The sequence below is a fragment of the Pocillopora verrucosa genome, chromosome 11 (genome assembly GCF_036669915.1).
Source record: "Pocillopora verrucosa isolate sample1 chromosome 11, ASM3666991v2, whole genome shotgun sequence".
Lineage (NCBI taxonomy): Eukaryota > Metazoa > Cnidaria > Anthozoa > Scleractinia > Pocilloporidae > Pocillopora > Pocillopora verrucosa.
Genome location: NC_089322.1, coordinates 8397684 through 8424208, shown reverse-complemented (window position 1 = coordinate 8424208; position 26525 = coordinate 8397684). Strand labels below are relative to the sequence as shown.

The 26525-nt window shown below is 39.1% G+C and overlaps 2 protein-coding genes across 3 annotated transcripts; both read right to left on the bottom strand.

The window, feature by feature from the left end:
* Positions 1-1369: 1369 nt before the first annotated feature.
* On the bottom strand, positions 1370-4688 carry LOC131789835 (uncharacterized). Of its 2 annotated transcripts, XM_066174341.1 has the most exons (4): positions 4662-4688; positions 4012-4398; positions 2637-3427; positions 1370-2263 (listed from the first exon to the last, which is right to left on the bottom strand). In XM_066174341.1, the coding sequence occupies exons 2-4, from the start codon at positions 4380-4382 to the stop codon at positions 1983-1985; spliced, it is 1443 nt and encodes a 480-aa protein (XP_066030438.1). In that variant the 5' UTR covers positions 4383-4398; positions 4662-4688; the 3' UTR covers positions 1370-1982. The 2 variants fall into 2 exon arrangements, with proteins under 2 accessions (XP_066030438.1, XP_058962990.2); XM_059107007.2 differs by lacking the exon at positions 4662-4688 and having other exon boundaries at positions 4012-4402.
* An 894-nt stretch (positions 4689-5582) lies between these two features.
* On the bottom strand, positions 5583-25471 carry LOC131789793 (uncharacterized). The gene is made up of 35 exons (XM_059106965.2): positions 24640-25471; positions 24257-24343; positions 23773-23882; positions 23053-23172; positions 21796-21884; positions 20739-20802; positions 20401-20474; positions 20159-20238; positions 19373-19434; positions 19134-19243; positions 18405-18611; positions 17891-18049; positions 17094-17219; positions 16495-16696; positions 15971-16045; positions 15311-15460; positions 14636-14723; positions 14157-14259; positions 13550-13650; positions 13279-13332; positions 12667-12738; positions 12499-12584; positions 12314-12409; positions 11740-11961; positions 11395-11425; positions 10791-11029; positions 10292-10649; positions 9119-10156; positions 8467-8679; positions 7881-7942; positions 7438-7484; positions 7203-7280; positions 6720-6841; positions 6231-6525; positions 5583-5927 (listed from the first exon to the last, which is right to left on the bottom strand). Exons 1-35 carry the CDS (start codon positions 24872-24874, stop codon positions 5744-5746), a joined length of 5439 nt encoding a protein of 1812 aa, XP_058962948.2. The 5' UTR covers positions 24875-25471; the 3' UTR covers positions 5583-5743.
* Between the last annotated feature and the right edge of the window lie 1054 nt (positions 25472-26525).

Here is a 26525-nt window from a genome sequence, read left to right as displayed (position 1 = left end):
TATAATCACAGAACGAAAACTTAAATAAAAAAAGAAGAAAAAAAGCACCGTAGGAAAAAAGACATAAGTTGCCTCGTCGGTACAATTGCATTTGATGTTTATAATTATTCTGTATATCCATTATAAAGTAATCTCATAGCTTTTATCTATTCACACATTGTTCAACAGAGGTCTACTACTCGGCGCAAAAAATTATTGCAGGTTTGAATGATTGAAGTGATCAATTTGGCACTAACAGAACACCTCTCTCCAATGATAAAAATAAAGAAGCCTTTCCTGCAGTTTGCAACAAGACAATGCAAAATATCGTCGGTGGTTTTCTTGCTAAAAGATAATTATTACAAACGCCATCAACTGTCGAGATTTTCCCTAAATATCTTCGATTTTATGGCAAAAAATTGAAAAGAATTTAATTTATATGCAGCATTTATAGGCTTTTAAGCGAGAAAAAAGGTTATATTCAATACAGTTTTTTTCGCGATTTTAAAGGTTTCCATTTATCTAGAGCATACAATGTAGATGCAAATCATTAACATTAAAATTGTCTGGAGTTTATTTTCAAGATTTTGAAGTGCTTTCATGTAAATTCGCTTAAGCCTTCTGATGTCGTGTAGCACTCAAGAATCAGTGCGTACAAGAATACAAGTGGGGTAAGACAAGGAACTCACCGCGAATGACCGTTGCCTTAAATGACATCCTCATCCTTCTGATCTCGACGACTGTGGATCCGACGACTTATCCCAGGATCAGTCAGCTAATCACTTGAAATTCATTCAACGATGAGCAGTCTGCACGAAACACATGCAAACTGCAAAGGAAATATTTTGGCAAAATACAGATAAAAGTGACTAAAATGACGATCATGCTGGTTAAAATATTATGCAATCAAAACGCTCCTCAAAGGAGGATTCGAAAGTGGTGAACTTTGCTCGTTTTATGAAGCAAAATATAGAAATTCTTTATAAACAGTTTTGCGCGAATGCTGCAAGCGGACAGATATATATCTCATGGCATTTTGGGGAAAAGCTCTCCGATTGGTTAACATCCTTCAAAAACAAATCATTTCAAGATCTGAACATTATCATTCTTTGAAAAGATAGGAAAATCAAAGACTAAAAACAATCTTGGACAGTGCTGCTCAAAGGTTACATTCTACATCTTCTACTGCAGAGTTTATTCTAAAGCGTGGCTCCGCGGGATTTGCAAACCAAAAGAAATGCCGCTTTAAACTTTCGTGTACTCGTCAAACGCGGCGTAAAAGTTTTGCCCAAGGATAAATACAGTTTCGAAGTACTATTTCATTGAAACACAAGAACATAACAAACAACATCATTGATATGACACCTGCTATATAGTACTCCCTTGAACTTTAAAGCCTCTGACCCCCAATTGCCTTCTCTTCGTCGGTTTTACACGGACAAGACCACACACATATGTCCAAACACCTTTTGGGGTACCCCCTCTCTTGGGCCCCCTTTCTTTCAACAGGGGCCCCCTAAACTAAATAAAGGAGCCTATAGGGCCCTTTTTGACTAATTTCTGAAACAAACCCTGCCATTGATTGTTATCATTCACAACGATCACAAAACATTCGAGTGAAAAACTCAGTAGGTAGCGACCTTAGGGCGAGTCAGTATTCTTGCGAGATCATGTACTTAAGAATTTAGATGACCATTTTATTTCAGTGATGAAAAGTACAGCGAGTTAAAACATTTTACCTTGAAATCGTGACTAAATCTCATCTAAAAACTGACAAAGAAGTGATGATGGTTGATAAAAAAACATGTAATGTAAACGAAATACTTGGCAACAAGCTCCTCTACTAGTTCCAAGAATCTCACATAAAAAAGCTACAGAACTCGCACGCAAACAGAAAACAGTCAGTTTCAATGTGTCCAATCATATAATATACATTTATAAAATAGTCATTCAAAGATCTGATAAAACAATGGTCGATTCATCATTTGAATTGAAGAGCAGCGTCATGGATTCGTGTACACTTCCTGAACAACATTCGCTTTAGGCCAAAATAATTTGCAGTTGTTTTTCATGCATTGAAGGATTTCCTTTGCTTTCTTTTCTCCAGAGAAGTAGGAGCCTTGTGCAAATCCCCACCAATCGGGATCAACTGCGTCTCCAGCGAAATATAGCTTGCCCAACTTTCCTCCCAAGTTATGAAAGTCTGCAGCAGTAGTTCCAACCTCGGCGTTTGCATACGATCCACGGACAAAAGGGTTTTGGGACCATTTACTGTAGAATATACCTAAGATTCATTGAAAAGCGTAGGAATGTAACCACGTTAAAAAGGCCGTAACAAGCATCCTATACATCATCATATTGCAAGTTCGAAACGCCTCTGCTCGAGATCAGCGAGAAAATTTGCTCGTGTTGCGAAGCTCGATCCTCGAAACTCGATTCTGATTATTCGCTTCTCGAAAGTGGATCGTCAAAAACTTGACTCTCGATCTTCAAAAAACGAAATTTCCCCTTCCTCGATTCTAGAAAGTCTCAAGAATCAAGGATTGAGTTCTTAATAGAGACTTAGTTAACCTGGCTTTGACCGTGTCAAGTGTAACCTTTTATTTTCTGATCAAAGTTAACGTTCAACTTTAAGTTATAAATATATACTACTCTACCTTCAGCCTCTGGGATATTGGCGCCATAAACCTTCTTCAGCTCTGTCATGATCTCTTTCAGCGTCTCCGATTCCGGCTGACTCTCCACTTTGAGGCTCATCTCACCTGTGACAGTCACGTGCAGGATGGCTGAGCCTGGCAAAATGTCACGTGCCTCGATGTCCATCCATATTGGGTAGTACCCCCAGACACGGTGAGCATACAAGATGAATTCATGGCTGTCCCAGAACTTAAAGGGAAACTTAATGAAAATTTTCGTGTAGTGCGCCAATGGAATCTTGTTGATGGCTTCAATTTTCCACTGAGGAAGTTTAGGTGAGAAGGCGACGGAATTACTTGACAGCACGCCTGTGCTGAACGTGCACAGTCCATAGCTTCCAAAGTATGTCTCCCCATCCGCGGTACTAACTCTAACACCATAGCGGTTGTAAAAAACAGACTTAACTACCTTGTTCAAAAGGATTTTGTCTTTAAAATCATCTGCCATGTTTAGAAAGATACTTCCATATCCTCGAGGATCAGCAACAAAGAAGTCGACTGAGCGAGATCCAAAGCCCCTCAATGATTCCATCTTTGGTTTTTCAGCGAACTCGAAGTCCAGGACGGAGTATTCAATAACCCTCTTAGCTGGAGTGTCAGGTCTCCAACCAACAGTCGATAGTGCGGCCCTTACGGACATATCTGGTCGCTGATCGTTAGATCTTTCTCTTGATAATTCTTCGAGCTTCTCTTCGGCCTCAGCAAACTGCTTCAGTAAGTGACGGTCTGTGATGTCTCGCCCTCGTTCGTCTCTGGAGGCAATTAGAATAGAAAGTTCTGAGGAAAAGTTCATCACCAATCAAAACAGTTGATGAAGTACAGCTATTCAGATGCCTTTCTATGGAACAACCCGCGTCAAAAATACGTGCGGGAAGTATGTATTTTTGGCATTAAGGGAACCATGGCTTTCTCTATAAGCACCATCTAGGATTACAAAATGGCTTGACCTAATGCATTTTCCGTCGCTGTACCTTGCTAGTAGGGCAATGTGTGTTTGCCCAATTTTACCAAACTATTTTTAGAACTGGAAATTCGGGGTTTTGATATGAAATCAACTTAAAAACATCGGGCAAAGATCTGAAGAGAATTTTGCTTTTCATTAGCACACTGATATTTCATGCATGCACGTCGACACATGTTAGCCGAAGCGACTCGAAATTGAAATTCATGTGTAAAAAAAAGGATACCATATATGTGACTGAGGTACTAAGTGGTTGGTAAGCTTTTTTTTATGAAAAAACCCTGATTGAGCGAGACTCTTACATCGCGAGACAAACGATGAAACGTACACTTATCTATAAAACTACAATGAACATCAGCACTTTACAAGATTTACCTAATTATAACATCACTGTAGTTGGTATAAATCCCTCTCAGATTGTGTTTTTCTTTAAGATCCCATAGAGGATTCTTTTTATCACTAGCATAATGGATCCAGTTCGCTCCTTCTTCAAGTTTTACTCCTGCGAATGACTCCTGTTTGAAACGTCCTCCAATGTAATCCTGAGCTTCAAGGATCAAGAAGTCATTTATGCCGTTTTCTTTCAGAGTTTTTGCTGTAACAATTCCTGCAACACCTGCTCCGAGAATCAAAATTTTTGCCCGGCGTGTTACTGGTCTACGGTCAGGGATTTGTCGGCCACCAACGTTTCTTACAGGAAACAGTTGAAGCACGAATACAAACAGACATATACCACTTTTCTTCATTCTGTAAATCACACTCCTGCAATCATAATAAACTTTTACACTTCCTTGAACAATTAATAATGTTTTGTTTATATTGTTAGATAACTCACAGACATATCAGACTACCAAACCTGGAACACTAGTTACCAAATCATATTTGCTGCTGACAAGAATTTCAAATCTTATATTCGTTTACAAAATGATGTAACTCTTAGTTCTTTCTTTTTAATATATTAATCTAAACCATTACAGTTTGAATGGAAAAAAAAGTGAAAAAACTTCCAGACTACTTTTACTCACCTCTTTCGTCAAGAACTCGGTCTTTTTCTAAGGTGTCGGTACTACTGAGTTCAGCAAGCATCAACAAAGTCAATAGCTAAAGAGAAGCAACTTTTTTTTTCTCAAGCTGCTACAATGAAGGTGATCAAACAGTCAAAAGAGAAAATTAAACGCACCTTTACAATTGTAGCAACAATTTCAGATGACAAATACGTTCCAGATCTCTGAAATGTCGCTTTTTGTTTCATCAGGCTGCTCCTATATGTTTCATGCAGACATGACGTAGACAAGATATATTTAACTTTCCAGTATGATTCAACAAATCTGTGCCCGATGTATCGTCTGCAAAATTACTCTGTCAAAACGTTAAAACGCTGCAGTGGCAGCTGTCACTCAACAGAAGCACATAGATCACGCCCCAGCACACAAATGATTTCGCCTAAAAATGACTACGAATTAAGTTTGGCTATGCTCACCATAACATAAAAACCAGCGTAATTGGTAAAAATACCTCGCAGATTGTCTAATTTACTTTCCCAGATAGAACGTGGTTCATCAGCAAAGGATCCGGCTCAAGCGTTCTTCTATCTTCACCTCAGCCAATGATCTAAATTTGAAACGTTTCCCAAAGTAAACTCGAGATTCTCAGGAACAAAAGTTTCGATTTAGAGTTTTCGTCACCACCCTACCTCCAACACCACCTCTAATGATCAAGTACCTTTGTTCGTTGAAGGTCTCTTTGCCGGGTATGGAGGCCATTGACAAGGGTTCGTGGTACAAGTTGTGCAGGGGGGCCATAAATTGCACCATCTCTCTTTGTCTAAATTGGCCGCTTACCTCGCAATTCCTATTTTCTAATGATGCTGGACATACACATATATCTCTTAGTTTCCACTGTTTTGAATGGCCGCAACAGAATATTAGAAAACCCCAAAATCTTAATGAACTTCCAAATTTATTTAGCAACTATTGCAGAAGATTCCCTTCCATTTACAATAACATAGAAAACTATTGTCATCTTGAAAAATTATCAAATATTCTAGAGATACAGACGAACAACATCTCCCATTCGAAACAATTCTGTTCAGTTCGGATAATTTACGTCACATTTCGAAGATAGTCCTTGCACGAACGTTCCGATTGGCGTGAAGCCCGGGAATAGTGGCGCTATTATGACGTCTTCTTACACGTGACTTTGGAAAACGCAACATCAGAAGAGTTTCTTCAACTGCTGTGGCCTGGGCACGAGGTTGTTTGATTTCCGGTTGTGCCACGAGAACATAGCGACTGAGGAGTGAAGAAAAGCATTACAAAAATAAATAAATAAATAAATAAAAGTTTGCACTTGTTGAAATGTATGTATACGAATAGTAAAAAGCAATTCCATGAGGTAATTTGATGTAAGGAGTCAAGCAAGCAAAAAAAAAAAAAAAAGGGGAAAATCAATACTGTAACTCACAAATGGTGAAACCTTGGAAAAACGGAAATGGAAAAACTCCTGTACTGAATAACAAGGCTTACCACAGTCCGAAACATGCTATCAGTTTTTAAGCGGACTGAAAATCTTTTAAAAATCACATCACAATTTACCTGCATTTGCTTGGGATTGAGGCTGACGGAGGGGGCTTAGGTAGGACATTTGCAACATCCGACACGTCATGGTCACACGTCTTCAGGTCCATTAAACGTTTAGCCAATGGGGTTAGCTGCACACCTTCAGGCTGGGAATTAATCCTCAGGCGGAAAGGACGTTCGTTTGACAACTCTTGTTCCTTCAGTTTCCAGATTTCAGTTTGACTGAGAGAGGGCGAGGGCGACGTATCCCGATCATCTACGAGGGGTGGGGTGATGAACTCCAACACTGGGCCAGACTTAGGCGGTTGTTCTGCGGGGGGATTGAAAAAAAAAAAAACACCGATTATAGGTCAACCAATTTATAAAGCAATGTGATTGTAAATATTCTAGTGGTGAAGGAAAGCAACGGACAGAACCGAAGCACATGTACGGCAAGACAGAAGAAATGCTGAAATTACTTTATCTCAACTAAACTGAAAGCAAGACTTCTCGTCAAAAGAATACCTTGGCCGCACTCTAAGTGACTCGAGTTTTTCCATCTTTCCTTCTGTTTGTTATCGAGAGCTTGTCTCCTTTCATTGGCACTTTTCTGTCTTTCCAAACGCTGTTGCTTCAGTCGATAAGCCCTGACAACAATAATTACGATATTAACTCAATGAAAGCTACTACACAGCAGTATAAAAATGGGAGACTATGTAAGAAAAGGAAAGAAAAGAAACACAGAGCTTAAAAAGGTGTATTCACTTTGAGGAATTATTAAATGTGTGTCGACAATGAGCTGGTATTTCATCAGCCCCTTTTGATTCCGCCATCTACTTTTCCAACTAACCCGTAATTTTCCACGTTTGAGGCTGGATAAAAGTATATTTTTTCTATTCCCTCCTTCATATGTCCCACCTTATTACGATTAGCTATTGCGATTAGTATAAGTCTAATAACATTTAATCAATAAGCGCTCAACACAAATCTAATTATATGTACTCTTACCTTTCTAAAACCTTATTTTGCCAATTTCCACCGTAGTCGGTTGTATCTAAACTTGGGATGTCGCGCGAATTTGAGAGTCTGGAGGCAAAAGACCAAATAAAAATTTAGTGATAGATGGGAGAAACAAAAAACTGCAAAGGAAACTGCACAATAAGAAGACGCAAAGCGTTGGAGAAACTAAAGGTAAATGTGAAGGAATTATGGTGTGGTAAGAACTGAAGGGTATACTTGGTACCTCTCCCTTTCGAATGATTCTCTGGAGATTAGATCCTTCATGTAATCCTGCAGCAAAAATAAACGCACAGTTGGTATAAAGACAGATATGAAGTGAATGAGAACCAGAGCAATTTTATCATAGCTGTGGTCAACAAATACCTTTCTATCATGCGATTTAAGCTTAAACGAAAGGATTAAGGAAACTGTTAAAGATAACACAGATCCAGTCCAATTCACAAATCCAATCCAAATCCAAAACTCACTCTTTCCTCACTCGTTCAATCCGCACTTAGTTTCCAACAACAACAGCTACAGTGTAAGATCGATGTTCGTGGTAGGTAATTTGTTTTGCAGGTGCAAAAGTCGATTTTAATGTTTTGGAAAAAATTAAACGTCACTGACAAATAAACTTCATAAAACTATGCAGCTTTCCGTAATCTAATATTTGAAGCATTTCTTTACCTTATCCGCATCGTGTATGCCTATACTGGAGCGCATGGCTTGGTAGGCATCTAAGAAATCCTCTGGAAACAAAGTATACATGCATTAGAGGGTTATGCACAAGCATGAGGGTGAATTCCATTTATTAAGAAAATGCCCTACATCACTGATAGCGCAGAAAATTTTGATATGAAATCACAAGGACGAATTATGAAAGAAAAAGAATACAATAACATTTTATTATGTAACAAATGGCCTACAACATCCGGGATGGCTTGGGTCAAATATAGCGACCACTGGCACCCGAATTATATTTCGTCCGGTTTGACAGGTAGCCATTTACATTCTTAGAGGAGAAAAGGTGAGGATGAAGGTAAAGTATGTTTCTTAAGAACACAATGCGATGGTAAGGTCGCGAACCTAAACATCTTTTGATGAGATTACTGCTTACTCCTTTCAATAAACTCATAACTGACGCTTTTATCTTAATATAACGCCAATTCTTTTAAATGATTAACAAGGAATTGTGGAGCAGCTAGGAAAGAGAATTAGTGATCCCATCTAAATGCTATGGCATCCTCCCACACTTTACAAACGCTTTACTGACCATCTTCATCAGAAGACACGCGCTTCCACGTGTTCCTCCTGGCAGGTGTGGCACTCTTACGTGTCTTAGTTTGCTTCTTTCCTTTACTTCGCGATGGGGTATTCTCATACGGGAACATCGAGTGTTCTTCCTGGCTCGTGGCGTTACTGCGAACAGTGTCGGCAGTTTGTGGTCTTTTCTCAGAGTCATTTTTGTTCAGGTACAGTATATTACCTACCAGAGAAAAATGTGAAAACATGGTAATCCTGAAATACTGGGCAATAGGCAAAAATATTGTTAAACGTCACTTTTCACCGCGATGGTTGATTTTGGACATCATTCGATACTAGAGTGATCCTCCTACAGAACTATTTAATTGGGTTATTAAGTAAGGAGGGCAAATATCCGAAACGCCCTTTAACTGGAAGAATTCACGTGCGCTCGTAGAAAATCTTACCAAGAGAAGCGTGGCAAGTTGTATGTCATGCTCCGAAAAGAACACATATATATTTCGAAGATATTGGCCAAAATGGTTACAGAATGTAAATCCTCCAGGTGTTGATTTAACGACGAACCAGGAGAATTTCTTTTGAAAATCACTTAGAGTTCTTACTAAAAACGAAGTATATGACAGACTGATCTACTGGCTATCAAAAGAGAAGACGTTTATCACCTTTAGGGGTCTCTTCCGCTTTCTTTGTCGCTTTCGATGTAGCAATACTTGGTGAACTACTTGGCCGCGTTGGCTTGGGTGGGAAAAGGACCTCCCGGTCCGGTTTCTGGAGCGCTTGTATGCACCAGCGCATAAGAGTGCTTCCTTGTTTTCTAACGCTTGGGGGCCTCGATGATCCTGGCGTTTCATGTCCACCTGCACCAGTCTGCAGACTAATGGTATCGATAAGCCGTGCAAGATCTTCATCATTCAGGTCAAAATCACCCTGGTTCACCTCATCAGTTCTTAGACTGGAATTATCTGTTGTACCGTGTTTTTGTCCGTAGCGTCCATCCGCTGACCGAGTTCTAACGTTACTCGACGTAGGTGTGTGTTCCCGCCTACTCTTCGCAAGTGCGAATATTGTTAGCGGAGAAACACCTGACGAGCTCTTGGACAATTTTCTCAACGGGTCACCAGCCCTTTTGTTGCCATAAACAGGCAACACTGTTTCTTTGAAGACTAAGCCAGCATTATGGGATCTAAGTGTTGGGGAATCTCTGCCAGAGGTGTATAGACTGGGGAACTGTCGATTACGTCGAGATGTTCGGATGTGGTCTTCGCTAAAGGTCACACTTTTCTGTACGCGATCGCTTCGTGTACTACGACAAGACGACGTTGGATCTTCAGCTTGGGCGCTAGTATGTTCATCCATCCCCTCTAATTCATCATCATCATCATAGTCTTCAAGAATCTCGGCATCAATCGGGACTTCATTGAGTGGTTTTTGTATCACCTCGCCTGTATCAGGATCAATGAACGTCACTAATTGAGGATCACTTGGTTCAGGTGAATCACGTCTTTCCGGCTTATCATCCTCCACTGGAGCTTCCTCTTCATTCTCCTCTTTACCCTTGGCTTCGTAGTCTTGATTTAGTGTATTTTCGTCTTTATTATCAGCAGTCTGATTCTCGTCGCTCAGTTGAGCAGTCGTTGTATTTTCTTCAGCAGTTCTTTGAGAAGGCGAATATGATGTGGTCATTTGCGGCTCTTTTGCGTCTACAAAAAGTAAATCAGTAATTCATGGTCATTAACCATACATGCGATTTCTTTACAAATGTGCAACGACGAGAATTGAAATAAACAAAATCACTGTCAAGAGAAAGGAAAACCGAAACAACAAAACAAGAGAACCTTCAGCTTTCTCTCTTTCGGGCATCTGTTCCTTGTTCTTTGCTGATCGTGAAGACATCTGATCTGGAACCTGTCTAGAACTAACAGTGTCTTGTCGTATGAAAGGTTTGTGTTCTCCTGTTGGCATGGTAATAACACTGGGCATCCGATGCGTGACAAGAACATCATCGCCATCTCCATCATCATCATCGTTAACTTTTATTGTATCTTCGCTCCTCTGTTTCTCTTCTTCAGCTTCACCAGACTCATTTACAATCTTTTCTGTCTCTTTCTCTTGTATTTCCTTCGTAGCCTCTTCCTCTCCCTTATCTTTAGGCTTCTTTGCTTTCTTTGCAATGGGCCTTGGGATACGTCGAGGCTAGAAAAAGAAAAATCGCCAACTTATGTAAAGTTTAAAAATCTACCTCAAAAATTATGAGTTAAACTTCTTGCAAGTTGACAATGCTACATATTTGAAAACTATTATGATTATCCATTCAGCCGTTACTGATTTTCTTACCTTAAAAGACTTGGGCTCAGGCCTCTGTTCAATCAATTTTCGGGCGACTGGGGCGGCATATCCGGGACCTCCAAAGCCAGAGCGCAAGGATTTAGAGTCAATGGTTATGTTTCCCATCCTCCCTTTCTCTCGTCGGAAGCTGGAAATGACGGGAACCTTCTTCTTTCCTTCTTTATTCACATCTTCGCATCGTTCACAAGGTTCTTCGTCGGATTTTTGAGGCTCTTTCTTTTCTTCACCTGACAGCAAATCAAAAGATGTATCGAGAGCAATAACGGAATGAACTTCGATTATCAAATGTTTACACCACGCACATTCTGTAACCGGGAGGTCCACACCTTGATTGCGAAAGCAAAATTTTTTAACTCTTAATAAGCTGCTAAATATTTCAATCCTGTCGTTGGTAAAAATTTTGTTTCAGTAAAAGTAATAAGAATCACCATACGTCTCATCAAGGGAGGAGGGGAAGTGGGGATTGCAAGTTCCCCATAAACTCCTCCCCCCTGGATACGGTACTACAATCCTTGCAAAAGCAAGCACAAGCCTCATCATTTTAAGTAATCATATTTGTAGGAGTTAAAGAACACAGATAAAATTACATTACCTCCACTCGAGTCCTCGTCAGACTCCACCTCCTACAAGCAAAAGGGAACTGTTCTCAGTTTCATTATTTAATAGAATAATTAAGCATCAACAACTGAGTTGATAACGTAAATTGGCCATCGTAAAGAGTCAAGAGTTTAGCTTTTAAACTCTTTACGGCAGCAAATTTACGATATCAACTCAGTTGATATTACTTAATTACCCTGTTATACTCTCCCATCGACGCAGACCCAAGTTTCCTTAGAAACTAACCCCCTTTATTTACTATTTTATATATCATTTCATCGTTATCTAAAGAATACCAATTACACAGTACACGCAAAACAAAACCTTCGAAAAAACTTACTGGGGGAGGGGTGGGAGGAGGTGTTGGTTCTGGTGGAGGAGTTCTGGGTGGCGAACTCACTGGCGAGTTTCCAAATTCAGGAAGATCCCATAATTCTGTACTGGTTCTACGTTCAGACATCGCTACAGAGCTTGCCAAAGATATTCGCCGAGGGGTGGAGGATGGGGAACCGTAGACTTCAGTCGGAGCGAGCGAGAGGCTGTCTGACATTAAGCTAATGGACTGAAAGTAAAGCAAAGAGTATTATAAGTTGCACTATTTTAAGGTGTAGGTTGTTTGATGGTTTGTCAAAAATCTTTATTAATTGGAATAAGATCTTCAGATGTTGGTTTGCGAGGATGAACAAACGAATAAAATGACAAAAATTTTGTGTAACTTGTCACATTAACAGTGTCTTTATACGAGTATTTAAGAGTAGTTTTCAACCGAGTGACGTTTGTTTTCAGTTTTGCATCTGATTTGGAGTTCTCTAGACCAATCACAGAGCGAAATAGAGCAAAACCAACGCAAGGCCTGTTAACTTTCGACATTCGAGGGGAAATTGCTTTAACCTCAAAATAACTATTACTTGTACCTCTTCGTCCTCCTGTTGGTTTTGCGGTTCAAGGTCTGGGGGAGGTCGACCTTCCATAAACCAAGACGTCTTCAACTGTAAGTTTGGAAATGGTACCTAGAGATTGACAAAGAGAGAAAGTTCACAACTTGGGAATGAAGGAAAAGACTAATACTTGTGGACCAAGTTGGAAATTAAAGCTTTACCAAGTAGTTCTCCATGTTAGTAGGATCTGGTTGCAGAATCTTTTTGCTTTCAAATCTTACTGATGGGTCCTCGTAGATGTCTGATTCTATATCGTATTAAGCAAAAAAATAAAAAAAAGGTGAGCTAGGCAATGAATTGACGATTAATACAGACAACCTTTTATCTACCTGTTTCAAACGCCTCATCGTCGATCGATTCAGATCTGCTGCCAGGTAATAAGCCATCCTTCACAGGGTACACTGAAAGATTCAAGAAAAATTTCAACGTCACACGCCTAAGTAAAAGGGGCTTTCAAGATCTGTGCAAGCCGATTTACAAGAAGTCTGTAGGAGCGAACTAAACAGAAGTGTTTTTTTTTACGCAGTGGCAGTAATAGAAAAATTCGTTACCCTAGTTATACCCTGCATTAAGCGTCATTAAACCGTCACCAGAGTAATCACCACGGCCAACCAGAATAAAGGAAAAGATCCCAAGGAGCCAAATTGGAACTCAAGTGTCTGGCTTGTACGCGGGAAAACGTGACTTACCAAGAACTGATTGGTTTCAACGTAGTTTACATCTGATTGGTGGATAGGATAGCGCAAATATTTCAGGCCAATGACAGAGCGACGAGCAGCAAAATCAACGCAGTCCTGAAGAGCTTTTTAAAAACATCTAGCTCTCAACACTTCATCCATTTTTGTCCTTTTCAGCCAATATGTGTTCCTCCTTGGAGGAGTTTCAGGGCGTTTGTGTGTCGATTTGAAAAGCTAAACTGCTATTTGACTATTTTGACTCACCTTTTTCATTTGGAATTATGAAGATGTGCTGTTTGAAACCGATAAGGATATCTCCTTGAAAGAAAAGAGAGAAAAAAAAACGACGAATAACAAAACGAGGACATTGATTGTAACAAAATTGAAAGAGTTCTAGTGAACGTACATGTATGACTGCTTTACAACTTCATCACTGACATCAAAGTTGATAATTGTCTGATCTTTTTTCCAAACAAGCGAAGGGAAATCTTAACGCGCTCATGAAAATAATCTATAAAAATCCAACGATCTGTACCTTGTGTATTTAGGAAAGAGGCCACTGTTAATGTTTCGTTCATAATGATTTCTCGTAGAAGGGTTTTATTTTTGTCCCAAATCTTGATGATGCCATCTCCACTACAACAGCAAAAGTTAAGGTCATGAGAAATAAAGAAAGGAATACAAAATAAGGAAGCTTTTGACTGTTAAACCTTAAACTCCCAGGAGAACTTGGTGCTAGATCAAGAAAACAACTTCTACCTGTTGAGTTTGAGTATTCTCATTCCCTGTTTTCTGGATAATGAATGGATATCATACAGAGAAATTACATCTTTATCACTTCTGAGAGTTAAACGGTAAAACAAATTTTCTTTGCCAGCACTAATGAAGATACATAGTGAACGGAATGAAAAATATGCATACTGAGGGCGTAAAAGGTTTTAGAAATCCCATGACAGTTTTATGTTTGAACTCATCCACATAAGCAAATTTCGTTTTCAGCAATATTTTCTTCCTTGTTCAAGAACATTAATGGCCATATTTTCCTGTCAAAGTTGCCAAAGCAAACTTGGAGAAACTTATTCAAGGAAACGCGTTGGTTAAACTAAGCTTTAAAAGAACACATGAAACGACGCAACACTAACCTGACACTACAAAATATCTCCAGGTTTGAGTTCGAGTCCACACTGTTAATACAACTCTTATGATCCTTGGGAGGTGAACGCCTGGTTCCCTTCGCTCTCTCTTCTGTTGAGAAAACGAAAACATTTATATCATGGATTCAATCAATTTAACTCTCAAACTTGACAAGTTTTGCAGTTATTGATCACCCAGAATCACTACGTTAAGTGAACGTGCGTATCAGCTATGACAACGGAATCCATGGTTATACGGTCTAACGGTGACTGTACACGGGAAGTTTACTGTAACTGCGGATAAAGTTTGGCTTTAAATTGTAGACTATTTTCGCAAATTAGATCATAAATTTGAGCAGCAAAGACAAGGAGACAAACTTCCTTTCAGGGGAAGGATTGTGGTTCAATTTCCGAGCGCAAACGTATGTTGTTGAATATATTTATGTTCATTATGTTATTCACTGTATTCATTATGTTATGTTACTTACCTTGATCTTCGCGAAATTCATTGTTATCCACAGACAGCGAATGACGATGCAAGTATCCACTTTGATGTCCACACAACAAAATATTGTTCTGAAAACCGAAACACTTTCCTTTAGTTATGGTAGGGTAATAGAAACGTGTGAAGTCCAATTAGGTCTGTAAATATACGAGTGATTAATTTACTGCCGTCCGATTTGTTAATCATGAGTATGATTATTAACCGACTTGGAGGACACATGGTGCTGTTATCATTGAATTAAAATTCTAAAAATTTGCGAGAAAAATATCGTTATGTACAGTTTGGGAAATCCTCAGCTTTGGACAGTACGTTGTTCCTAAGGCTAAAGTAAATCACTCTTTTGAGAAAACTAAGCGTGATTGGCTGATGCCACAGTCCGATTACAGGTATGCGATTACAACCAACTATGTGTATCCCAGCACACCGTCCCATTACAAATCTATAAAATAATTTAAGAGAACTATAATAGTTCATCCGGCTATAACATTTGAGCAAGTTGTAATGTTTAAAATTAGTGCAAAATCGGACTGCTGCGAGTAAATCACGTTCGAGACTTTTGTTATAAATTTTACTGATCAGAAATAATACGATATGCGCTGCACGATAATAGCGGCACAGGAAGGTCTACTTATCATTAACACAACGTTTCAGATCATACCATGCGTGTAAAGCATGTCATGTCAGCGTCACAATTAATCCTCCTCATCAACTGTAGGAGCGGCAAAGACCAAATATGGATAACAATCTTAGGATACCGACACTTTGTAACCAGAGTGTTGTTGTCCTGGTCATGGTAAACCTGAAGAACCTTCAAAAACAAAAAGCGGATCAACTTTCAAGAAACTAATGATGCTGTGAAACCGAGGGTATAATAAACAAGCAGGAGGCATTTGACGAGTAAATTAATTAAAATAACTAGTTGAATCTCGTCCTTTCTGAAACATTATGTCTTATAAACGCAAGTAGCCTCTTGCGGAGCAAGTAGCCTGCTCGGATCTCGTGTGAATTGTTGACCAAAGTCATTCTCATCTGTCCATGGACAAGACACTTTGCCTCCACAACATCTCTCTCCACCCTGGAGTAAAACGGAATACTGGCAAACTATCATATGGACTTGACGAAATGCAGGTGGCACCGGGTCGGGAAATTATTGGTGATGAACTCACAGTCCATCTGCGAAAAAAAACACAGCGGCTTGCCGCATCTCGCCGCGGAAAGTGGTTTGAACTTCGGCTGATGTTTTTCCACCAGATCGGAATTTTTTGCTATTTATTATGACATACCGGCCAGGTTTGTTTCTCAAAATACATGTACTTACAGCATCCTTAATGGCTTGAAGTTGATGATATTTTAGTCCTTGCCAAAACATGTGGAGAAAGAGGACACGCCCATCCTGAAAGAAAATAAAATTCCCACTGAACTTTAGAAGCCGTGTTATGGGTGAAAATTACCGGTCCACTCTTTAGATTATTATTAACTCAACGGTCTCTGCAGTTGGAAGGAAATCGTAGAATATCGCTTTGTGGTAGTGAAACAAATTCTTTTTGAGTCCATGGCATTGGTTCGCAAAAGATCACAAGAACGTCTCTCATTAGAATGATCCTAAGATCTGAGAGCGAATTCTCCTTACAGGTGAAGGTACATACCCTTATTGGTTATTCCTGAGAATTTAGAGTCTATCTAAGACAAACTATTCAAGAAAATGTAATGTTGTAATGATCTGGTAAATTTACGCGACCTCTCCGCCAAATAGGGCAAAGAGATTTAACATAATGGTCACTCTCAGGTTAGAAATGATAAACTCAAACACCCCCTCCCCTCCTCCCCTAAGTGGCAACTCACCTGAGTTCCCGCCATAAGGAAATGCGTTGTATCCGGACATGCATTTCCCTCCAGTGACGTCATTATTATCGGGGAATACAATATTCCAAGACACGTGATCTGGACTTTCTCCTTACGAGTGGATAACATTGATTCCCTTCCGATGACCTCTAACGGTGGAAAAGAACTCCTACCAGGCGGGGGAGATTCAGGACTGGGGGATCTGACAAGGGGAACGGAATTGGAAACATCTTTCTTCAAGCAAACTGAATGTTTGAAAACTAAAATCAATTATAATCATCAAATTTCTTCGAACGTGATTAGTACGTGAACTGCCTCATTTTCCTCGATGATTCTGTAGAGTTGTAACTGGACAGTTGGTCGTAATCGGACACCTGTAATCGGACAGTTACATGGCCAATTACATTGAGTATACTCAAATGAATCCACCAACCATAGAATTTATTACAGTAACCATAGCAAAGGCCTACCATCCCAAGCTGGGAATTTTTAAAAAAACAGAGAGATGCAACCGTGCGATGAATCTATTGCGCGCTCTACGCATATCGAGACTGTCAAATTCTTCGTAGTTAGGAGTTTCATCTACACGTGCTATCTACCTGTTTCCTTCATTAGGCCATGGACTGTTGGCTCTGGACCTCTGCAAAGCATCTTGGGAATGTTGATTATGGATGTCTTCAATAAAGTCCAGTTTCCAAGACTCCACTCGTGTCGCTGGATTCGTCCTGAAAAAGAATTCATCAGAAACTTGAAAACCTTCATGCATGGCGCCCAAAGTGGTCACTCATAAAACTGATCAGCTTCTGGAAATGATTATACACGTAATGACTGAGTTGGAAAGCCGGCTTTCCGTCTGGCCTGACAAACTCAGTCAATTAGCATTTTATGATTTGAGCACCAAGTGTTTCAAACTTTTTCTAACAGCCTAAATAGAGCGCACTGAACAACTACTAAAAATATTCTACAATAAATCTTTTCTTTTTTTTTCTTCGATTCAGCACAAGAAACACGTAATCCCTCGAGAAGACCGACTCATTTTCGCACTCTTCCTAATTTCAGTTGAAGTCCATAGTCAGCTTTCACTGTGGCTTTCTAAGGAACTGCGCATTTAGGCCGTACCCTTATATGATACATGTACTTATTGACCAAGTGGCCGTGGTCAGAATGCATGGACCGAGCGCAGCGATCTCCGTGCGTCAAAACCGAAAGCCAAATATTTTCCCGCACCGTCGTACCTACCATGTAACTCAGTCCGTAAGGTTTTTTGGGGAAGCAAAAAAGATATGAATAATGAAAAACATCCGATAACGAAAGTGTGGAAGGAAAACATTTCCCCTGCTATGGTGCAAACTCGTGGTTTTAGCGCTGATCCAGACAGGTGTCAACGGATTCTTACCTGGTATAGTAGACCCAGATCTCTTGCTCATCAATTAACAAGTACATCATGTTAAACTCCCTGTTGTATGCCACATCTTTTAGCATGTTTAGAGGAGAAATGGATGGCGGCGGGAGGACTGTGGAGAGGTTCTGACGCTTCCGAGAAATCAAACGAACACTACAATACAAGAAACAAAAAAAATGGTGATTTCAGTGCAGAGTAACTCCGCCTACCTTCAAAGCTCACTAGAAACGTCATCGAGTGAGTTTTAGTAATAAAAGATACTTAAGGCAGATAAGTTTAATATACCAGAACAACGATTTCATTTGACACTGCCGTATTTTAGAACCGATTTCGTTGTGAGTAAAAACAACTTAGAAAAAGAAAATTGAAGGAAATTGCTTAAATTTTTACCAAACTCTATTAGAGCCTGTAGATATTTAGTCTTAAAACCAGCCCCTCCCCCGTTACCAGGAATAACTTGGGAACATCAATTGCACCATGCCCTCCCCCATTTTTTTTACAACTTTACCTGCTGTCATTTCCAACAGCCATAACACGTGTTGACTTTCCCTTACACGTGACCAGACTGAGTGACGTCACTGAGCAGCGTGATGAGGCCCAGAAATCACATAGATGGTTGAGTGAGAATACTTCGATGAAGCGATTAGAACAGCAGTAAAGAAGCTTTGAAGAGACGATGTTCATCCAGTAAATTCCCTCAGAAAATACAGGAATGCTGAAAAGTTTATGATAAAGCGCGTTAAGTTGGCTTGAGAATCAAGAATGACGGTCAATATTTGGTGCTCCTAAGAATTATAGTTCCCTCGCACGCAAAACTTTCTTTCGTTACTGTAAGACTGGAAAACAGGGCAACTGGTCAAGAACTAGGGAATGGTAAGTCACTTAATTTCACGAGAAATTAAGGCACACAAATTTATCCCAGAAGTAGTGAGCTCGAGTGCATTTGACATAACACGGCGGAGCAAGGTAGTAGTATACTTTACTTCTGGACGCTGTTTCTTGAGCGCAACAAATCGTATCATCATTTGACTTTTTCAGCTCCGCTTATGCCATCCTATGGCGAACCACAATTAAATCGTTCGTGTGTTGGGCCGAACGGCTTAAACTGAGCCTGTTCGAAAAAGGCCGTCCATCTCCGTACTCGCTCGGCTCTTTTACTTTTTCCGAGAACGTGAATTTTACTTGCGGACTTCATTTCAGTCGATAAGTACAGAGTATGGACTGTTAGTGCTCTCACCTGTATATCTCCTCCATAAAGTCAAGAGAGTTTACTTTTATGATACCATCCATGGCAGCAGTTATCACCAGCGCCGAATTCTCAGGGTGAAGCAATATCTTTGTTATGGCCTGAATATGGCGGAGGAAAAAAAACATCAGGATCCTTGAAAACCCACATTGTGGTTACTAGTGTCGTTCATGGTGTCTTCAGTATAAAACAGACAGTACAAAGCTGATATCGAATGGAGATAAGCTCACCTTAGAATGGCCTGAGAAAGTGTGTACTTTTCCTCCACTCTTTGCTCTGCTCCAAACATTTACTGAAAATCAATTGATATGAATAAAATGAGAAATACTAAGTTCTATATCTAACAAAAAAACAAAAAACAACCACAACCATAACAAGCTTTGACTTGATGAGCACATTTTGGTTTTTTGAGATTCTGTTTTCTTGCTTTCCGCCAGTCATGTGAACTTGTTTGGAGCTTACGTTCTCGCTCTTTGTCATAGGACAGTTTTAGATTAAGTGACAAGGGCACTGTGGGATTGCATCACCTTAGCCATAGACTAAGCTCCTACTGTGTTACGCGTATTGGCGCTGCTTCACGAAAATATCCCACGCTTCTCGCCAAAATCGCGGAAAGTCTCGAGTTTTGCCACTCGAACACCGCATCATATCACGCATCAGCCAGGAGTATAGTGAACTGCAATCTTGCCATGGCATGATTTTGGTATAAGAAAAGTAGTAAAAACTCATATGAATAACACGGACGAGGTGTCCACACCCACCTTCCCCCCCCTTCCCCCACCCCCTTGCTTGTATGGTAGGCCTCAAGAGAACTCACACCAAATAAACCAAATAAATCATAGTGACTTCCTCATTCTCGCTTTCGCGCGCTTTTAGTTGTTGAGCTACAATTAATCTACCTACCTTCGGGGTGGGTTCTTATTACTTTGGCTTTAGTTTTTCAACACTCAGTCAAAATATGCTCCATAACATTCGCTCACAAAACACTCAGCAGAGTTAAAACCATGAAATCTTACCATCACAATCAGTTCCTACGGTCACCAGGAAGTTACAAGCTTTTGAATAAACACATCCAGTCACTGGACCTCTGTGAGCGCTGCCAGAAAGAAATATAAAATGACAAACATTAATTTGGCACTTTTTGTTTGCTCATAAAATCAAACCTTCGAGACATTCAGGCCTCGCACAATGTAGTCTCAAGTGTAAATTGAAAAGAAGAAAAAAACCACTGACAAAGGTTCACATGTACATCACTCACTCCAGTATCTGAAATAGAAGATTTCCTTCCATGTCGTAAGCCACTACATTCCGTTCAGACAGACAATAGAGACGCTGTCAAGAAAATATGTGTAGAAAAACAAAAGTAAGGTTGCAGGTTAAGGTTGCACAAAAGTAAGGTTAGCAGATTTGGCGCAGACTTCGAAAATAAGTGGATTTCAGATCGGGAGTCAGTCACAAATTTCAAAGCATGGATCCTCAACAAACTTCAGATTATAGATCCTGGATGTTCCTTCAAGACTGTACAGATTTCATTATATACTTAAATTTGACATTTTCTCCAGGTTTTCAGGACCAGAAGCTACAACATACACCAACCTGCATGGCTTCATCCAGCTCTACTTGTTTTACCCAGCTTCCCCCCATGTCAGGATAAGATGCCCTGTGGTTGTGATCACACACTATGCTAGTATCATTCAAAATGACCTCTAATTTGACACAATAGTACAATGACCACCGTGGGTGGTGGGTAACTACCGTAGAGAACACGCCCCTGATCAGTTAGTTTTGGGTCTTCCAGTGTACTGGGTTTCAGATCGTTCTAATGCTCTGCCACTTGCAAATTAGTCAACGCTTTCCCACACACACCACCCTTACTGGTTTAGTTCATTGCTCTCTAGTGCCAGCGTCTCGTTCTGCTAGTCAGTAAACTGTTTGTCTGTGTTTGATATTAACAGTGATTAGTTTACTTCTAATGGTATCTATATTTCACCAACCCAAAAATTATCATTTGAATTAACCAAGAAGCAGAGGAGGTCAGCTGGAATTAAACCTTTGTATATCACACTTCTCCCTACCCAAGAACATTTTTGTTCCTAATAAAGTTCCAAAGTTTTTTTTTCCTACTAAGTCCCCATGAAACGAGTTAACCCTATGAACCCTGAGAGTGACTAGCAACTACTATCACCTAACAATATCACCCCTGAATCCCTCATGAAGGTCACAAGAAGAAAGGAATTATCTCTACCTAAAGAGGCCCATCATTATTTTAATGAATTTGTTTAAAAATAAATGAAGTGTAGAGAACAGTGTTTGGAGAATGAGCATAGTGATCTTAGGATGTAAAGTAGGGTTAATTAGGACTCTTGATGCCTGGTACATCACAAAATGGTAGCCAAAATTGGACTAAGGGAAGGGAGATGGATGAAAATGTAGCCTTTTGAATTCGAACTAATCACTTGAAAACATAAATTTCTATTTGTTGTTTCTTTTCTTTAAGCAATTTGAGGCTCCACTGGCACTTTCACACTCAGATAAAAGTTTGTAATTGAGTAAAAGGTTCAAAATTGTAGTCAGTGAGGATGTTCATCACAAGTGGTCTATAATTATATATAATAAAGTTTCAGATTGGCACTGTTGTTAATTATCATATTACCTCAAAACTAAACCATAGTTGGCCATGGGTCTTGAATCTCTATCCAAGGCTTTCTGTCTGTTTTTATCTAGTTCACCAAATGTCCAGAACTAAAAAAAAAACATAATAGTCCAAATTAAAAGTGTTACCATGAAAGCTTCTAAAATTCACCCTTTGATTTCCAGAGGTGTTAAATACATACATGTTACTTCTTCTGACAGTTATCAAATGAATACAGTATGCAGAAAATAGGTGAGATAATTATAAGCAAAACCATCAAGTTCTATCTTGATGTGACAAAAAATCATCTTTTGTTACCCAATTCACAAGGTATGAGTGAGTGTAAAGCAACTTTAGGGGTTAATAAAATGTTTTGCTGTCCTGTTGCATGTGTGAGACAAAGAATAGAAAACTCCTAGTCCCCTGTGAGAAATTGAACCTCATACCTTCAGATTTTGCACTTTCATGCTTTACAACTGAGCCAGAGAGACTCTAAGCTGAGCTGAGCCATGGCTAGGTTCATATATAACACACATTACCCATACAGCTGGGATCAGAAATGTTGTAAGTCTTTGTGCCAGTTAAGTATAATAGAGCATGAAGTATGATGAATTGTATGGTTAAAGAAAAAATGACATACGTGTACAAAGATGTTTCTTTGGCTTGTCACTAGTGTGGGACAAATAATTATAACATAGCAGAAGGGGAAAATTACCTGTTACTAAAAACTGGATCATTGCCTAACGCAATTCAAGAATTTTTATTGGCTTAGCCTTCATGAGTTTAATGAGCCATTATACCATGCTCTACAAATAAATTTGGGAAAATTTATCTATATTTTATAAAAGAATTATTCCATTTGCACTTATTGGATATTAAATGATTATGGCCACCTTGGCCCTCTGGGTCTTGTTGGCTATCACTCATCTCACATTCAACATGTGCCTCTGGAATAATTGTTTGTTACATGATACTTAAGCTGAATTATACACGTATTTTGATAGGTTCCCACTTGTGATTTATTGAAAGGTAGATGCACAGGTGACATCACTAATGCCAAAATTTTGTCCTTTTCCATTATAATAAGTATAAAATAAATAGATTCCATGTTGGTCTGTACAGTTACTGTAATAGATTACAGAAGACATCCAAATGCCTTAAGGAAATCAATGACACAGCTGGCTGTGCCCATGTGCAACTTTTTTTTTTTTATTCGCTTTTTGACATCATCCACATTTATTAAATTGTTAAATTGTTAATTAGATTATCAGATTATACCTTCATGCCTCCTGTCCCACCAGTGATAAGTTCATCTTTAACATGATTGAAGACCATACACAGAACTGAATGCATCTCAGCTGCCACTGAAAATACTTCATGGAAGTTTAGATTAAAAACCTACACAAGGAGGTAAATAACAGAACATAAGACACAACCACAAAGCTATTTACTGCATGACCCCTGTGAAAAAGAAGGTAAGTCAAAGTTGGTCAGACAATGCTAAATGAGCAGTACTGCACATCAAACAAATGATTACTGCTCCAGAACAATTAAACACCAGCCTGAGGGCGTAAAGCTGTTTGGGTGAACCAACTCATCAAAGGTGACTGATGGAAACAGATGAACCCAAGTTCTCCCACATTGCCAGCAGAAAAATAAAACTAGTACAGTCATTCAAATACAGAGAGAAACTGCACATGACTAGCAAAAAGATAAGGGACCTACTCTCTGGTAATTACTTAAATTCCAGCCAATGACTGTCACTTTTTTATCCAGAAAATTTTTCCAGCAGCTGCCCCTTAGTGTAGTACATGCATGTGCATGTACATCTGCATGACAACCCTGTAGCCTCAATTATACAAATATGTGATTTTCAAGCCATCTTTCCTCCTGTCAACTTTAAATTGTAAGTCCTGTATGTACCAGTTGGACTGTATGTATGGGGAATATATCTCCTTTAATAAAAATTGTTTTACTTATTTAAGTAGCGTTACTTGCCTTTAATGCATACTCTTTGGATAATGCAAAATAAACATTGAACTTCCTTGAAAATATAATGAGCCTAAGAACATTAAACTGGTAGGAGGGGTAGTTCAAATGTCTTGTGACTGAAAACAAATAAACAATAAATTAACAAATTGTTTGAAAGCAATTCTAATCAGCTCATAATTTGCACAACTAATGGTCCTCTAAAGCTACGAAGTGAAGCCCATGTTATAAGAATACATTACAAATAAAAGATTTCAAAGAGAATAGCAGGTAATTAAAGAGATCATAATATTAAGTGTCTTATTTTGTAAATTCATAGATCTTTATTATAAGTATATTAACCCACAGAAATTATTTGAGCAGATTGTGTCATCAGAGAAAATATCATGTTCCTTGATCATTACCTGTATAATGTCCTGCACACATCATTTCCACAAAGACCACAATTTGATAAAGAAAATTTGCTTGTTACTGTTATTCTTACATATTGTACCTGTATTATAGACACTTTCATAAGACCAACTTGTGATTCCTCTCGAGTCAAGGAATACAAACTGCCTGAATCGTGAATTGTGTGTCACTGAGGAAAAGAGACAAATTAAAACTAATAAAATCACAAGTAAATCATACAACTACTAAGAAGGGTGTCAATCATATGATCACCAACTCCTAACAAGCAGAAGACTAATTTTTTTACGACAGCAATGTCTATGCATGTGCTGGTTATTTGGATGTCAGATTTATAACTTTATGGGCATATTAACTTTCCAGCATTATCACTTGGATGAAGATAAAAAAGTTGGAATTTCCCTTCTGCCAACACCCTTCCTGTGCACCTTTTCTCCATCCCATTTTGGAATCATCCCTATCTCCTACCTCCGACAATCTCGCAGTTTTTTGAGGCATGTTTGTACGACCCTCTACTCTGGAAGCCATACGGGATTTGCAAATAATTGCTTCTTTCACTGATACTGTATGTTACTTCGCTTTCTGTCTCCTCGCCCTGTGATTCCACTCTGCCTCTTTCAAAGTATTCTACAGTCCCAGCATTTCCAGCATCAGAAACTGCTAGCTCCTCCTCTTTGTTCTCCAGCTTTGTAGATCGATCCATTTTATATTTTAAAAGTTCAGGCACTTTTGCAATTTAATAGCATGTTGTGTTTTCAAAGAGAGGTCCATCACCATGCGAAATGCTATTCTGTCAGTTCACTGAACATCATATAAACATCTTAGACAAGCCGAAATAACTTCACTGCAATATATACAACGCGATATTGTTTTGTAGTGAAATGCCTTTAAAGAAACCCATGCAAAAGCGGAAAGCTTGCTGTCACGATTGAATCAAATTAACAAAAATTCCTCCACATCGGCAAATAAACCTCTCGAATATTCCTTCATAGTTCTTGGTCGACAAGAAATTCCTTATGGACAACTGTTTACTCCACAGAGCCATTGTAGACTTGTATTCATTGTAGTGTGGTACAAACATTAACAAGTCGCCACTGTCAACAAAACATTCTGCAATGCGGTCAAGTGTGATGGAATCCAACCAGCTGCAACTTTCTCGCCAAGCTTTGAAGTTAAAAATATGCAACTACCCACTGATTATCCAGAGTTGTTATCAACTTAACTAAAGTTTGAAAACACTAAGAAAAACTAGTTTCATAACGTTTGAATAGGACTCGATTATTTCCATATTTTAAACAATTTATTATTAATCTGTCTTGTCGAGTCTTGTCGCAGGTTGCTAAGATACGAGAAGGAATGGGTACTAGAGATTTGTACGATGGCTACAGTGGCCCATAGGGGACACGTTATCCACTTTTTAAATTCAATTTTATCGCGCGATATATAATGGTAATATGACGGAGTGGAGTCCAATTCGGTCTGTAATCCTAAGAGTGATTAACAAAATCGGACGACCGCGTAGCGGGAGTCCGATTTGTCAATCATGAGTATGATTACAGACAGAATTGGACCACACGAAGTCCTTTCACCAACAAATCATATCTGTTACAAGTTCCGAAAACAACAAATACATTTAGGACAAATATGTGCAGTAGAGACAATGTCTTTGTAAAAAATTCCTCAACTTCCACGACTTTTTTTTTAGGATAAGTGGTTGTTGCTATGGTTATTGTGATCAATTCTCTGATTGGTCGATTTGACTGAAAGGACATGAAAGGACTATGGTTGGCTGCTTCAACTGCCCGATTACAGGTGTCCGATTACAGCCAACTGTCTGATTACAACTCTTCAGAATGATTAGTGAAAAAAAAAAGCAGCTACTGCACCAATTACAGAACAGAGCACAGTCAAGGCTTCTCTGTTTGTATTATTATAAAGAATCCTTTAAATTCCCCACGCATTACTTTCAATTTTCAAAACAGGCTTTATGTTTATTTCCAAAACTAACAACGGTGTCGTTAGCATGCTCTATACTCTCATAGAGCACGCTACAATAAGCCAATCAAAATCCCTGTTAGAATGGTTCAAATAATCTGACTGGCTGTACAAGACTACAGCTGTCAAAAATGTCAAACAATCAATGTTCAAAAACTATCAAAGTTCACATTCTGAAATAGTTCGGCAGGTCGAATTTAACACTTCCCTGAAGTTTTTTGGTCTCTAATACAGAATCTGAAAGTGAAATGTTCAGTGAAATCCGACTGAATTATGGCTCATAAAACAAAAGTTTTTCACATGATACTTAGAAAAAAAAATAAACGACAGCCGAAATTCACCGAAACATGAAGATTGCT

What these genes read in the sequence shown, in the direction of transcription:
- LOC131789835 (XM_066174341.1), bottom strand. Translation starts at nt 4,382, where the DNA reads ATGAAGAAAAGTGGTATATGTCTGTTTGTATTCGTGCTTCAACTGTTT. An exon ending in TACAGTGATGTTATAATTAG is followed by an intron (nt 3,428 to 4,011) that starts GTAAATCTTGTA and finishes AATTGCCTCCAG; the next exon opens with AGACGAACGAGGGCGAGACA. An exon ending in CAATATCCCAGAGGCTGAAG is followed by an intron (nt 2,264 to 2,636) that starts GTAGAGTAGTAT and finishes AATGAATCTTAG; the next exon opens with GTATATTCTACAGTAAATGG.
- LOC131789793 (XM_059106965.2), bottom strand. Translation starts at nt 24,874, where the DNA reads ATGGATCGATCTACAAAGCTGGAGAACAAAGAGGAGGAGCTAGCAGTT. An exon ending in GTGGGACAGGAGGCATGAAG is followed by an intron (nt 21,885 to 23,052) that starts GTATAATCTGAT and finishes TTTTTTTTTTAG; the next exon opens with TTCTGGACATTTGGTGAACT. An exon ending in CGATGAGGCGTTTGAAACAG is followed by an intron (nt 12,585 to 12,666) that starts GTAGATAAAAGG and finishes AATACGATATAG; the next exon opens with AATCAGACATCTACGAGGAC.